Source organism: Colletotrichum karsti (assembly GCF_011947395.1).
Source record: "Colletotrichum karsti strain CkLH20 chromosome Unknown Scaffold18, whole genome shotgun sequence".
In the NCBI taxonomy this organism is placed as follows: Eukaryota; Fungi; Ascomycota; class Sordariomycetes; order Glomerellales; family Glomerellaceae; genus Colletotrichum; species Colletotrichum karsti.
Genome location: NW_024065918.1, coordinates 93,867 through 108,926, shown reverse-complemented (window position 1 = coordinate 108,926; position 15,060 = coordinate 93,867). Strand labels below are relative to the sequence as shown.

The 15,060-nt window shown below is 57.2% G+C and overlaps 4 protein-coding genes across 4 annotated transcripts; 1 reads left to right on the top strand and 3 right to left on the bottom strand.

Annotated features, from left to right (window-relative positions):
• Positions 1 to 182: 182 nt before the first annotated feature.
• On the top strand, positions 183 to 4,336 carry CkaCkLH20_06128 (3-ketosteroid reductase; the record flags this gene model as incomplete). The annotated part of the gene is made up of 3 exons (XM_038888845.1): positions 183 to 463; positions 2,783 to 2,863; positions 2,917 to 4,336. 3 exons carry the CDS (start codon positions 183 to 185, stop codon positions 4,334 to 4,336), a joined length of 1,782 nt encoding a protein of 593 aa, XP_038745646.1.
• An 80-nt stretch (positions 4,337 to 4,416) lies between these two features.
• Positions 4,417 to 6,184, bottom strand: CkaCkLH20_06127 (uncharacterized protein; the record flags this gene model as incomplete). The annotated part of the gene is made up of 2 exons (XM_038888844.1): positions 4,417 to 5,628; positions 5,819 to 6,184. The coding sequence occupies 2 exons, from the start codon at positions 6,182 to 6,184 to the stop codon at positions 4,417 to 4,419; spliced, it is 1,578 nt and encodes a 525-aa protein (XP_038745645.1).
• A 2,188-nt stretch (positions 6,185 to 8,372) lies between these two features.
• CkaCkLH20_06126 (uncharacterized protein) lies at positions 8,373 to 9,182 on the bottom strand (the record flags this gene model as incomplete). The annotated part of the gene is made up of 4 exons (XM_038888843.1): positions 8,373 to 8,437; positions 8,528 to 8,644; positions 8,823 to 8,934; positions 9,093 to 9,182. 4 exons carry the CDS (start codon positions 9,180 to 9,182, stop codon positions 8,373 to 8,375), a joined length of 384 nt encoding a protein of 127 aa, XP_038745644.1.
• A 646-nt stretch (positions 9,183 to 9,828) lies between these two features.
• Positions 9,829 to 10,673, bottom strand: CkaCkLH20_06125 (WW-domain ligand protein; the record flags this gene model as incomplete). The annotated part of the gene is made up of 2 exons (XM_038888842.1): positions 9,829 to 10,335; positions 10,392 to 10,673. 2 exons carry the CDS (start codon positions 10,671 to 10,673, stop codon positions 9,829 to 9,831), a joined length of 789 nt encoding a protein of 262 aa, XP_038745643.1.
• Positions 10,674 to 15,060: the final 4,387 nt, after the last annotated feature.

Below are 15,060 nucleotides of genomic sequence, written 5' to 3'. Positions count from 1 at the left end.
ACCCCGCGGAAATCCATCTGGCCTCAAATGCTTCTTGTGTAGAAGTATTCTCGCATCCGCCCTCGTCCGAAACACATCGCTTCAGCATAGCTTCAATCATTCTGCTTACTCGTTCTCACCATCGTCTTAAAACCTTCGCCTCAGCATAACTCCAACCATCACCCCTGCCCGTCGTTGCCAGAATGAAGCTCCTCAATGCCAAAACCCTCAAAATCGAGGAATTCTTCGGTTCCAAAATCCCAAAATATGCCATTCTATCGCACAGATGGGAGGAAGAAGAAGTCACCTACCAAGACCTTCTCGACGAAGAGGTCAGGTCGCAAAAGCGCGGCTGGGCCAAGATCCGCAAGACGTGCGAGCTCGCACTTGTCCAAAGGCTTGAATATGTCTGGGTCGACACCTGCTGTATCAATAAACAGGACTTTAGCGAGTTGACTGAGGCGATCAACTCCATGTTCAACTGGTACGCCAGGTCTGACGTCTGCTATGCCTATCTATCCGATGTGGACGATAGTGCCCCCCTAGAGAGATCTTTGTGGTTCACTCGAGGTTGGACACTGCAGGAGCTCATTGCCCCGGTTCAAGTATGGTTCTTCAACTCCAGCTGGAATCGAATCGGATCGCGCGCAAGCTTTTCCAAGGTTATACATCGACGGACTGGGATTAGCGAAAAAGTTCTTAGTCATTTGTTTCCAGACGGCTTTGGAATTCGACAACAACTCGATGAATTCCCCGTGGCGGTTCGCATGTCTTGGGCATCTGCACGGGAAACGACTAGAGACGAGGATCGTTCCTACAGTCTTCTGGGTCTATTCGGGGTAAATATGCCTTTGCTTTACGGGGAAGGAGATCGTGCCTTCATACGTCTCCAGGAGGAAATCGTCAAAGAGACGAACGATCTCACCTTGTTTGCTTGGACATATGACACAGGCGCCCCCTTCGATCATGCGCTAGATGCCCCCCAACACCGAGGAATTTTGGCCACTTCACCGGATGAGTTCAAGAACTCAAAAGATCTAAAATGGAGCCGAGGCATAGATACGAACCCCGAGGTACGTTGAGTAGGCATTATATGCGCGGAGAACTTGTCTTGCAATATGTCAGCGAAGTTAACAGTAGCTTCAAGTTTGTCATGACGAACAAGGGACTCCGAATAACCGCCGAGAGCATCCAGCTGAGGACTCACACTCGCTTTGCGACGCTGCACTGCTATTTCTTGAGCCTTGGGTGCCGCCAAGTCGAACAGGCTTCTCAAGATGACCTCGGAATCATTCTCGTACCATATTCTGGTACCCACGAGGAGTGTGTGTTCGCCAGAGGATACACGACCAGTCTTATGAGCAGCAACGAGCTATGGAAATCGACTGCCAGAATGGCGAGGGAAGAATTGTCTGACAGAATTTCGATGCCGAAGAAAATCAAGAAATCATACTTCATCAAGAAACATGTCGACGCCACTCACACATCCCAGGCGGTTGGTCTGAGGCGCCCTCTTACAATTGAGTTCAAATTGGGATGTGGTGTTGACCTCGTTAAGGCTATGCCCATGGAAGAGTGGAATGCTGTGAGCTACGGGCTCAGTAGTATGAAACTCTATGACTTCGCGGCCTTCGTCGAATTTAAGAAACCCCATCTATTGGGCAAAGCCGATCACTTTATCATGTTTTGCTGGACTGGTCTAAACGCGAATTTCAAGTTTTATTTGGTGGAAAAGACCAACCTAGAGCAGGACATTTATAAGGCCGCGATGCGCGAGGACTGGGTACTTATGCGAAATCTCTGTATGAGTACTGGAAAGACGGGTTTGCATACCGGACAACTTAGAGTATCGACGAAAAGCGTAGGAGCCATTGGCAGGCCTTTCCTCCATTCCGTTGAAATATTGTGTTCGTAGGTAGGGAGGCGCGGGAGTGAGTGTAACCATATTGGAATCCAAATTCAAAGCTAGTTTTGACCTCTTCAGTCTGAAATTCAGGTCCTTGGTGGACCTGACGCGGGGATTTGACTCGAATAATCAATTCACACCGTTTGGTGTCATGGCCCAAAGCTCGCAACGTGACCAGAACAAAATTTCATTTGCTGCTCTATCTCTAGACAACTTAAGATACCTGGTTACCACCACCAAACCGTCGCGTCTCGAATCCGTATTCGGGTCCCTCTTAGTATTCGGCTCTTTCGGACCCGATTTGACGCTCAATTAACCAATCAAATCCTGCCGTCGATCGATCTGCACGTAATCTGACAGGTACCGATTCGCCTAAAACCGAATTCCATCATGTCTTTCAGCTAACCCAGGAGCCCAGAATCCTTCACCAACAGATGACACCATGTGGAAGCCACTGTCCCGAGCGGCGTTGGTGTTGTACTAAGGTACTGCGCCCCCTCGAACCACGCGGAAGTCGTCTCACCCGGCTCGCCGTTTGACAAACATCCATACGCGGAACGCCGGTTCTCGCGGATGTCAAAAGACGTGGACCGGGGATGGGGCGGAGGTTTCCGCGGGTCCGCATTGGCCGTCGCCGCGATTTCCTAAAAGGGTAGCAACCTTAAAGTGCTTGCTCCTGAGGTAGCTCCTCCCCTAGGGGCCCCGTCCGAAATTTATTGTGAAGCGTCGGGTCTGTGATAAGACCAGTCTCACCGCCAAACACCCCACGACGCACCGTGACGTCCACGGTTCACCATTCTCCTACACTCCCTCCTTCTTCTTCTTCTCCTCCCGTTCTTTGACTCTGACAGGCATTTTCCCCACTCGTTTCCAGCAAGCCATCGCCAATTGAACCAGTGAGACCATCATGATCGCCGCTCCTTGGGACAGGGTCCCTCCCCGCGACCAGCTCTTCGTGCTCGTCACCGGCGCAAACAGGTATCGTCTGCTTCTGTTCTTCCTCGTAATTATCACAGCTAACAGGACTACAGCGGCGTCGGCCTCGGAATCTGCGAACGCCTCATCGACGACTTCCTCTCCACACGCTCCCTAACCTCCCACCTGATCCTCATCCCGACAACCCGCTCCGTCCGCAAGTCCCGCGAAACAATCTCCTCCCTCAAACTCCACCTCGACCGCACGGCGACGACATCCACCTCCCTCCGCTCCCGCGCCGGGCCCGACTACCACCCCGACGACACCACCTCCCGCGTCCACCTCCTCTCCCTCCAGCTCGACCTCTGCGACCTCCCCTCCATCTACGCCTGCGCCACCACCCTCGTCGCGGGCCACATCACCGACCCGACCGACCCGAACGCGTACCCCCGCCGAATCCCCCGCCTCGACAGCATCATCTTCAACGCCGGCTTCGGCGGCTGGACCGGCCTCGACTGGGCCGGCCTCTTCACCTCCCTCTTCACAAAGGGCCTCCTCCCCGTCCTCACGTGGCCCAGCTTCAAGCTCGCCCGACCCGGCGCCGTCCTGAACCAGCGACCCGTCCGCTCCGACCTGGTACCTAACGAATCCCCCGATAACCCCCTAGCCCACGCCTCCGCTTACGATACCAAGCCTTCCAGCCCCGTCCTCGGGGAAGTCTTTTGCGCGAACGTCTTTGGCCACTATGTTTTTGCACACGAGCTACTTCCCCTGTTGAGCAGAGCCTCGCCGGATGAGACCCCGGGCAGGGTCGTCTGGACGAGCAGCATCGAGCCGCTGGCCCGGCACTTCCGCCTGGATGATTTCCAGGGCGTCGAGACGGAGGGCCCGTACGAGAGCTCCAAGCGGCTCACGGACATCCTGGCCCTGACCTCCCACCTCCCCAGCACGCAGCGCATCTCCCAGAGCTACTTCACGCCCGAGGAGGAGGACACGGCGCGCAGACTCCCAGTTCGTCCCTCTTTCTACTTGACCCACCCCGGCGTCGTCGCGTCGAACCTCTTCCCCGTCCCCTTCCCCTTCATCCTCTTCTGGGCTTACAAGTTCGCGCTCTACCTCGCCCGCTGGCTCGGCTCCCCCTGGCACCCCGTCACCTGGTACGGCGGCGCCGTCGCCCCCGTGTGGATCACCCTGCAGGACGACGAGACGCTCAAGGAGCTGGACGCCGAGAAGATCAAGTGGGGCAGCGCGGCCAGCGTCACGGGCCGCGCCGAGGTGAAGAAGACCGAGGTCGAGGGGTGGGGGTGGGAGGGCGCCGTCGAGGACCGGGAGAGCCTCGCGAGGGACCCGGCGACGGGTGTCCTGAGGAAAGCCGTGGGCCGGCACCCGGCGGCGAGGGACCTCACGCCGGACCAGCTCGTGGAGTTCGAGGAGCTGGGGTGCACAGTGTGGGCGGAGATGGAGCGGCTGAGGAGGCAGTGGGAGGAGTTCCTCGACATTCGCGGGGGCACGACGCACGTGAACGGCAAGGCATGAAGGCGTTTTGCGGTGTGAATAAAAAATAAAAATGGTATCTAAGAAATTACAAGTAATAATACTAATTCACATTCCACCACCTACGCCGCCCGCTGCCCCGCCTCGTCGGACCTGACACGCCGCAGGCTCACCCTGTCACCCCTGCCGAACAGGCCCAGGAACAGCGGCAGCGGCACGATGACCAGCGCGACGACGGCCTGGAAGACGAGCGCGTTCTTCATGTTCCTGGGCGGGTCGGCCGTGTCGCCGGCCTGCAGCGCGTCCGAGATGATGATGAAGATGGCGCCGAGGAGCTGGCCGCCGGCCCAGGCAATGGTGCTCGTGACTTCCGGGCTGATGGGGTGGCTCAGCTCGATGAGCAGCTCGAGGGCGACGGGGACGAGGGAGAAGGAGGACGCGCCGAGGATGGCGAGGACGACGTAGGGCCCCGCGATGTTGCGCGTCTCGGGCATCCAGACGAAGACGAGGTAACAGATCCCGATGACGGGGACGGCGGTCTTGATGGCGAGGAGGAAGGCCTTTGTGCGGTCGAGGATCGGGGAGGTGATGGCGGAGGCGACGAGGCCGACGACGATGAGGAGGGCGCCGGCGATGCCGGCCTCCTCGTCGGAGAAGCCGTAGGGGTTCATCATCTGGTTGAGGAGGGAGGAGATGGAGTTGAAGAAGCCGACGTAGAAGGCGTAGGGGACGAGGACGAGCCAGAGCTCGAGGGAGCGGGAGATGAGGCGGAACGAGTCCCTGATGCCGAGCTTGAGGGTCTGGGAGGAGGGGGCGACGGGGGACGGGGGGCGGGCGGGGATGAAGAAGGCCGGGAGGGAGGCGACGGTCGAGATGACGGAGACCCAGAGGACGCCGGAGGAGACGTCGGCCGGGGAGGCGACCCAGAAGGGGACGATGAGCTGGCCGAGGGCGGCGCCGAGGGGGTTGGCGAGGGAGGTGAGGGCGGTGGCGGCGACGCGGCCGCGGTTGGTGAACCAGAGGTCCGAGTAGCGTGTCGGGGCGGCGAGGACGAAGGGCTGGGCGAGGCCGGTGAGGATCTGGCCGAACATGACGACGCCGTAGTTGCCGCCGGACCGGGAGTGGGCGCCGGCGTAGCGGACCCAGTTGCCGACGAGGATGAGGGCGGCGGCGGTCATGAAGGAGGGTTTGGGACCCTTGTGGAGGATCTTGATGGTCAGGGGGAAGATGGCGACGAAGGCGAAGAGGAAGGACGTGGAGAGCCAGTTGATGGCGGACTCGGAGACGGAGAAGTAGGTCGCCGCATTCGAGGCTACGGGGGCGAAGGTGAGCCACTGGTGGGAGTGTCAGTCTTTCTCTTGTGATTTTGTATGTAGATATGTATGCGGTGGTGGTGGTGATATGTCATTCGTCGCCTGATGTGCAGATTGTAGATGTGGCTTGCAGCGAGACACGAATTACACTGCTGACGAAGGGAAGTCCCGATCCGTCCGAGACAGCAGGAAAAAAGAGAAAACAACTCACATCCCACGACACGATGATGTTGAGCAGCGTCAACTGGGCCAGCCCGAACCAGCGGCGCTTGTAGGTGCGGTACTCGGTGGCGGTGCCCTCGAGGACGCTGTTGTTGTCGTCGTCGTCGTCCTCGCCGTCGGCCGCGACGCCCCGCGCCGCCGTGGGCGCGCCGTTCCGGGCGTGCAGGTCGTGCTCGTCGTCGCCGAGCTTGCCGAAGCCGTTGTGGGACGGCATGGCGGCCGTCTTCTTTTCGGCGGCGGCGTCTGTCGAGGAGTTGTTGCTGTCGTGGGTGGTGATTGCCGCGGCCGTGTTGTCGTTGTCGTTGCTGAGGTCGTGTGAGACCTCTGGGGTCTTGGGACGGCGGGAGAAGGGCATTTTTGAGAGAGAGGTCACCACGGACAGGGGTGGCGTGGGCGTGTGGATTAGCGGGCGCGGGAGATCCTAGCTTTGTCTTGGCGGGGAGTCCTGGCGAAGGCTTGCTTGTCTCGGGCGTCTCAGAGTCTGTCCGTCTGGTAGTGTTGTGTCTGTCTGTCGTGGGACGGATGGTCCCGACGATTTGGGGATGGGAGAAGCCGAAGGCCAAGAGGACGAAGGAAAGGGACTTGGGGGATCGGGTCGGGTGATATACCAAAGGGCTGAATGGACGTGACCGGGGGCAGGGTGAGGAGGGGACGAAAGGCCCTGTCGTTGCATGGTGCTTTTGTTGGTGTTGCATTCTCTTTTTGGACAATTGGGAGATATGGTAAATGCTGCATACCTTAGCCGATGGTAACGAAATCCTACCCACTCATGATCAAGACTCCCAGGGTTATCTGAAATCTCTTTATGGCTATTAAGGTTATTATGGCTTGCGATTGCGAACCTTACGAGACGGAATATAGCTATAGCTTTCTAAGTACTGAGAGATTTATGAGGTGTTTTGTCATTAATTGTATGATACCTCTACGTATAAAAGTAGCTGGGTCAACGGAAATCCCACCCACGAAAAGCGAAAAAGTCTGGAACTGATGGACGCTGGGAATTGAGTGATGACCAGACCACACTCGTCCCGCCCACTCTTCCGGCTGAGCTCCCCGGCCGCGCGTGCTTCATGTTGGACAGTCGAAGGGGGAGGGGACCTAGCGTTAATCCACCTCGCGTCTTCTCATTCCATGCTTACTTAGATCCAGGGCGAAGCGAGAGTTCAGTCAGCGCTAGTAATCCAACTGATGTCGCGTTAGAGTTGGTGACATGAACGGAGGGGAACCGAACCGGTTAATGCGAGGAACACACACCATCTGGCCGGTCAACGAACCGTCGCATAAACACCAACGAACGAGCCTCGAACCCAATTCTTTCCATGAATCTTCTTCGGACTCGATAAGGTAATACCTGCGCACATGTCACGTCGTGCAATTCCGACCCTGCAGATATCCGTACCCTCATCCAGAGCCGAGGGAGATGAGTTTGCTTGCTGGTGTGGTGTCGCAGAAAAGGCAGGCCATTTGTTGGCTGGAACCGAGAATTGCTCGACCTAATCGGGTCTAAACCACTTGACCAGCGTGCGGGGACGAAAAGGGCACCTGGTGACCGAGGCGTGATTGGACCGCCTCTCGGCCGATTGCATCGCATTGGGGAATCTAAACCCGGCCGCTCATTCACAGGGAACGGCAACCCCATCCGAACTTCTTTTTTGGTCGAGCCCGGGATCAGCGTTGCTTGATATGCCACCGAGAAATGATGTGCAGGAGGTGTTGCTGATGGTGTCCAAAGGCCAATGTGAATGTTCAAAGTGCTGTCGGAAAAGAGCCTTCTTGAGCTTCATGACTGCTGCGCACTCGACGATGAAGAACTCGTTTCCCAGCAGGATCTAGCGGTCGGTCGCTTCGCCGCACAGGAGCATATATCCTGCATCCAGCTCCATTCTCTGGCCCTTCATCGCGCCACTTGGACTCCCGCTGGCAAGTCCCTCAGAGAATTCTGACGTTTCCTACGACAGGCCAATCGAAGCTCCGTTCACTGCTGATCTGCTTTGAACAGCCCTAAGACGACCCTGGAGCGATTAGACTCGTGAGGCGAACCTGTGTCCTAGCTGTGCCTATGTAAGTCAGTCAGTTCTCAAAACTCCAGCTGCGATCTGCCATCCCAGCACGTATGGCTCAACGCGAGCCTCGGCACCATTCCTGGTCGGCGAGCCCATTCGATAACGATGCAGCCGCGTAGTAAATCAAGAGGAATCTATTGCGGGCGATGCCTATGGTACAAAAGACAAATGTGTCGATGCCACGTCGAACCCGGCCAGGCCCGTAACAGAGCCGTGGACCAAGCCTGACGTATCATCATTTGCGGTACAAGTGTGTCGATTCCGCCCGGTAAGAGGGGGATCAACGAGTTTGAGCTTTGCTGCTAGACGGGATCGTCTCGTCTCGGCATTGCGTTTCTTCTCTTTTCGCGCGGCCCCACAACTTTCTAAAAAAGATTCTAATGCCGATGCCGTTCCGATTCGTTGTCGTATATCATTGACAGGTGAAACCGTCCGCCCACGCTTCGCGTATTATCGTGGTTGAGGAGGAGGGCGGCACGTTTACTTGAGCTGGGCCCAGAGCTTAGGGGCGGCGCACGCGGTGGCGCAGTGGGCGAGGTGGAAGACTGGGCGGATGTCAGCAGTGGCCTCGACAGGATAATTATACCCATCTTGTCCGGCAAGATGCCGACATGATTGCTGTTTTGGCAACTTACACTCCTCGACGCAGTCCTCCTTGGCACCCTCCTCGGAGTCGGCGGCCGCGGTGACGCGCTCGACGCACTCGTCGTAGTGGTGCTTGGCCGGTGCGCAAGCCTTGGACTCCTTGCACTCTGTGGGAGATCGTCAGCATGGACTTGATCGATATCCTCACGTGTGTCCTCCCGCTTCCGCGGTTGTCCGGTGACGTCCGCTCCGGCTCCGTAGCACGCATATAAAATTGCTCATGTGCGCGTCATCGGCCGAGTGTCGCGATGTATCGATCGAAAAGACGAAGGGGGCAAAACCGACCTTCCTCGAGCTTCTCCTTGGGGTCGACGAGCTCTTCCTCGTCTTCCTCCTCCTCCTCCTCTTCTTCCTCCTCCTCTTCCTCCTCCTTGCTCTCCTCGGCGGGGCTCTCCTCCTGCGGAACCTGGTTAGCACATGTCCGACAGCTTCTCGATGGCCCCAGAAGCCCCAGGAATTTTGCGAAAAACCGTCATTGAGGAGACCCGGCGCCGCGGGAGGCGCCCGGCAACCTCTGACCGTTGCAACAAATTGCGCAGAAAGCTCGTCTCTCACCTTGTCCTCGGCGGCAGGGGCCTCGGCCTCGACGGTGGCCCACGGCATGGCGGCCTCAGCCAGGTCGGTAATCGTGTCCCAGAAACCCATTGTGGCGGAGGTTGTGTGGCTCACTCAATTGCTTGACGTGATGTCGTCGTAGATACGGTGATGGAAAAGGTGGTCGGGAGCTTTCGGCAGGTTGAGGACGAAAACTGGGTGTCTGAATCGGCTCGTAAGTTATTCCCAATTGGTCGATTTTGATTGGCTGCGGCGGAATGGCTCGCTCGAGAATGACTAAGCAGAGCGCAGCCACGTCCAAGTCACCCGCCACAACGCATTCGCCAGCTGCCACCAGCTTTGTCGCACTTCATCATTGCGCCGTCTTTTTTTTTTTCCTATCCCGTTTGGCGCAAGTTCAAAGCTCCAAGCTATCGTCACCATCACATGAAAATAACGTGCAACGCTATATGTGGAATACAAAAGTGTCACTTGTATGGTCGCGTGTGCTTGCGTACAAATCCGCTGGTAAAAGGCAGCTCGCGGAGGTCGTCCTCCACCACTCATACAGCAAGGTGACCTTGAACACCCTTTCCGTCGTAACATCCTTATCATTCTCTACTTGGATGTTCGTTAAGAAACGCAGGTCCGCCGCCGCTGGTATAGATGCTATCAAAAGTACAAATGTGTAGGGAGTGAAATGCTGCAAGGTATCGATGCAAAGCGTTAGTCGTGAGCCGTGACGGACTGGTCCCCGTTATGATCTATCTGATTCCTCGCGGATGTGGTCTTCCAGTCGCATGCTGAGTGTCTGCGCCTGCGCCTCGTCGTAACCCGGTGGCGGCTCGTCCGGCCGTCTGTTCTGGCTGCCAGAGCTTGCTGACCGACTGATCGTCTCTTGCGGAGCGAGGGTCGCCGGTGCTGCCGCACCACCGCCCTCCGTTGCCTCGTACGCCGGCAGCGGCTCGTCCGGAATGTTGACCAGCTGTCCCGTCTCCTGCTGTAGTCGCCGCACATGCTCCAGCCGTTCCTTGAGTTCCCCGAATCTCTGCATGAACTCGTTGTGTCCCCCCTCCTTGAAAGTGAGCTTCAGTTCGACCCTCGGAACGTCGGCAGGCACGCCGCCTCCAGGAACGGGCACGACGGTGGCGAGCCAGTACCACGCGGCGAAGAATGGCGTGCCCACAAACGTGTCTACGCAGCTTAGGATGGGCGCATGAAACGATTTGAACTCGGGGGTTGGCTTTGCGGGAATGTAGATGACCTGGAGAGAGCATCGTCAGCCAGCGCCATGTCTTGGGATGGGAGAGCCGCGCGTACTCGTTGCGTCGTTATGTATACCGTGCCACTGTCGCTCTTGCGCGTGAATGGCGTCCGGCCTTGCTGCAACGACTTGGGGACGGACAGCTCGAGACCGACCCTCGCGTTGGACCTGTGTCTGATATGCTCCTGAGGCAAAGGGTTGATTTCACCCGTTTGGGTGATCATGACCCAACTATCGCCATGGTCAGAATCCAGCCGGGCTTGGGCGAGCTCTCGTTCTCTCTGGACGGTGCGGGCAATGGTAAGGGCATGTTGCTCTTGCAGATACTGGTCCGTCATGGCGGACGGGGTCCTTGTGGGGTGGAAGAGCGAGGAGAGAAGGTGGTCGACGGCGGGGTACTGCCACGGACTCTGACCGGGATGCCGGCGTGGTGATGGGGCTAGGACGGCGTGGGATGATGGGAGGTTGAAGGGGGAAGCAGAAGCAGAGGCAGAGGCAGATAGAGAAGATTCGAACCAGGAGGGACGTACTTTATTGACATTTTGAAGGGAACGGCCTTCGCAGCTGCAGCGCAGAGCTTCCTAGTTCGTCTCAGCAGCGAGTTGAGGGTTGCGTGGGAGTGGGCGTGGTCGGTAGCGGCAGGGCTTGCAGAGAAGCTTCGGAGATCTGGATGCTTGTGGTGGGGTGGATCCCTGAGGCACAGGGGAGGTACCTAGGTAAGGTAGTGGGCGTGGTTGTCGCGTTCTGGGCAGCGGCGGAGGGGCGTCGGCGGCGTTGGCGGATGGATGGTGTTGAAGGGCCCTTGGGTCTCTGATACAGCTCTTGGTCGAGGCGACGGGGGAATCGAAAGGAGGGAGGAAGCAGAGGCCGGTCGATAGCGTCAGGTAGGTAAGGTAGCTGCGGATAAAGAAGGCAAGGCAAGGTTGAAAAGTAAGGTATGGTAGGGTTAAGGACCGACAGGGTTAGTTGCGTGTGCCGTACGCAGTCGTCGCGGTACGTCGAGCCAGTCAGAGTTGAAGTTGGACGAGGCCGACTACGCAGCAGGAGTGCTGTATCCGTACCGACAAGTACCCCAAAAGCGTGCGTGTAAACGGCCAACGGGACGAGAACAGTCCAGAACCCAGAGCTTGCTAGTAAGCCGACGGTGGCTGGGGAAGTTCGGATGCGTAGGTAATAGAGGTGGGGGAGGTACCGACAATGGTGTGATGACCGTGGGATGGGATGGCGAGGCGCGCAGGCAGTTGGAGTTGGAAGTCGAAGGAGTTCATCAACCTGAGGTGAGATGGGCGTGTGAGGTATGCGGATAAGGTCGACAAGGTGAGGTGACGGGCTCCCCAGGTGAGAGAGAGGGAGAGAAGAAAGAGCCAGGTGAGGTACTTCTGGTACGGTGCGTGGACGGAGTGACGGACTAGAGTCGAACAGCGGATCCAATAGGAACGGAGGGCGCGTTTAGTGAGATGACTGTCTTTTGTCTGGCTGAATCTGTTTGTCTTGATGGCTCAGTTGTCTGGAACTAATGCCTCTGCTTCTCGGTTCTTGGGTTTGACTCTGACGGCTATTGGCCGGTTCAGCCAGGGGACGACGACGTCGATCGATGACGGTTTGCGCAATTGTTTGTTTGATAACATGTGTTTGATGTTTATTTCATGATTTCGTTTGCTTCAAGCTTGTTGCTTCTCCCGTACGTCCGTCCGAGGCTCCTTCTTCCGTGATCCAGTGTCCTGAACTCCCGTCGTGGCGGCAAGGCAAATATGCACTGCTAATTGTTCCCTCCAGGGCCCAACCTTTTCCCTCAGATGAAGAATGATGGAGAGCCTGGTATCCGTGCGAATAGAATCCTTCTCGTTCGTCCAGCAGCTGCAGCAGGTGTGGACGAGGTGCCAGCGACATGGGCCCTGCTGGTCAGAACTGCTGCAGCCCAGATAATCTGGACGAATGAGCGGGCGCTTGGCCGGGGTTCGCTGGGTCGGTTGTGTGCGACCAGCAACCGCTGCAGATGCAAAAGCAAAAGACACACGGATTGCACGCCTGTGCGCTTCTCCAAATGCAACCGCAACTGCAACTTCAAGTCTCCAAATGCAAAGCGCGCATAGCCAGAACGTCCCACGTCCTCCGTTAATGCAAATTTGGTGAGTTGGATGCGGAGCTTCAACGTCGTCCCTGCAGCCGGCCAATGGAAGCCGGCCAGGGTCTGGAATTGATCTGGATTCGAGCGTATCAACCCGCCAGGCGGCGCAGTTATGGAAAAGGTGCTCAAGTTGCCCCATCCCTTCTCCCGGGGAGCCATGTCCATGTCGACTGCCTGCCGTGGTAATAAGTCGTGACTAAGGACCGAGGACGGCGTCATGACTTGACTTGGACATGGACGTGAAGGCGGGATCTCCAAGACTCGTCCTGCAGTGGCAGACTCGCCTTCGAGTATCCAGTATCTCATAGGCGCGATGCCCTGCGCTGCGCGCCAGGGACCTCGGGATGGACGCGCCGATCTTTTTGCACCCAACTCAAGCCAGGAACCCTCGTCTTGAAACAAAGCCTGCGAGGGGGATCCGTCATGTGCACTCCGCATCGCATTGCGTTGGTGTCGCCGCTGGCCACGGCCACGGCCACTGCCACTGGATTGGTTCGGTGAGCCGCACTTCACCGCGACTGCGACTGCGACCCGTGACAGCAATGACAGATAACATTGAGTGTGGTTGCCTCCGGGTTCGCGCCAAGACGTCGGCATTCTAGCTTGTCTTGTCGGGTTTCCGAGAATGGCAGTGAATCATGATGTCTGTGGAATCGCCGAGACTGCGGCCGCGAATATGAATCCAGGGACGTGGTGTCTTGGTGCCTGAAGGCGTTGGGAGCTGTGGTATTGGTGAGAGGTTGGCAGCGCAGCTTCAGCCGCGAGGGAACGTAGACCAAGACGCCAGGAGGAAGCCGATATTGGGCATTGCTCTGAGGTTCTGGCAGTCAAAGGCCCAATCGACGGACGGCGTGGCGTTGAGGTGTCTCAAGCGGGCAGATCCAAGAGTTGTCAAGTTATTTTGCGTGTTTGGGAAGAAGAAATACACTGCGCCGCGGGGAGTCCTGCGGAATGACTCGCAAATTCGAATCCCCGTACTTTGTAGTGGTCTTCAGCTTTGAAAATCGGCGGGCTTTCTTCAGGCTAGCTTCGTCCAGTGTTTTGCTGTCAGACACGGAGATGATCTTCAGCGGGACGGGACATTCCTTGACATATGGCATCGGGACAGATCCATCGTGTTGTGATTGTCCAGTTGTACGTATCTGTAGTCTGTAGTGTGTATTCCGTGCCATCATCGTCGACGGCCCAAGGCGGTCTTTTTGGTTCGGCGACATGGCTGTCCGAGACATCCCTGGCCCATGTCCGAGACATCCCTGGCCCATGTCCCTGGCAAGTGGCCGTGTCCCGCCTGGAACCCGGCAATAAACGGAGATCTCTGAGTCTGGGGGTCTGGACGAGTGGAGGGGATGGAGATGGATGGACTGGGAATGGAGCCAGCCAGTGATGAGAGACCCGTGTCATGTCCATGTCGTTGTCTTGTCGTTGTCGTTGTGGTCGCTGCCAACTCGGTATCTCTCGTCGATGCGCGATTGGTGGTGGTTGGTGAGGGGTACGGCCAGTTTTTGAGGCCAGTGTTGCATTGCCAATGATGGAAAGCAGTCGAGAGCGATGCGAACCGGACGTTGGGAGAGGGGAATTTTTCGATTGCAGGGCCGGTGAGTTGATGTCGCAGTCATCGCATCACATTTGAGATCTCGGTCAAGCGGCGCACGGATAGATTCTTTTTTGTTTTCTGCTTGATGCCTCATGTTGATGTAGCAGTGAACCTCGACTGGCACATTCCATCTTCCATGAAGCATCGATGCTTCTTTCCATCCTTCCTTCCTTCCTTCCTCCAAATGAGATAAAAGTACCTGCCTAACTCTCCACCTGGTGCCTGAGGAAAGGCAACGTGAAAATAGCAAGAAGGAAGGAACGAAGAAGAAAGATACTTACTACCTGCCTCCTCGGTGACCGGCACCTGCCCCGGCCTCTATGCAGCCACCTCCGGTCTGGGAAAGCACTCACCTCACCTCAGTTCTGCCCGTCGCGCCTTCCGTGTCACAACATCCAGCATCTTAGATTTCGCCTGCAGTGCTCTGTGGAGCTGCTCCTACCTCGATTCATCATCATGTGAGGTTCGATATGACTTGGGCCTTCCAATTGGACATGCCCATCCTCGTGTCACCTTCGCTTCTCTCGCCTTGCATGTCAAGAACTACCTTACAGTACGGATATCTCTCCCAATTCACCATTCAACAGCGGCAGCAGATTGAGGGCTGACCACCAACTCCCGTCAACTCCAGCTCGGCTCGGCTCTCGCACACCAAGCGACAAACTCCTGTCGGCGACGGTAGATGCATGTTCACGTATGGTATGCTACAGCGCCGTCTCCATCCAGCCGCAGCGGCACCTACAACTAGAAAATGATTCTAACACCTCACAGGTACGGACGGACTACGGATACATGAACCGGCGGATACCATGCTCGACCTGCCAAACCTTCCATTCGTCAAATCATGGAGGATCATCCGTCTATGCGTCTCTGACCGCCGGTCCGGATCGTCTGCCCTCATTCACGCACCGGGGCACCCACAAGAACAGGAACAGGAACAGGAACAGGAACGCGCCCCCCGGAGACACTGTCCTTGTCGAGTGCCCCCATCCGCATCCACGTC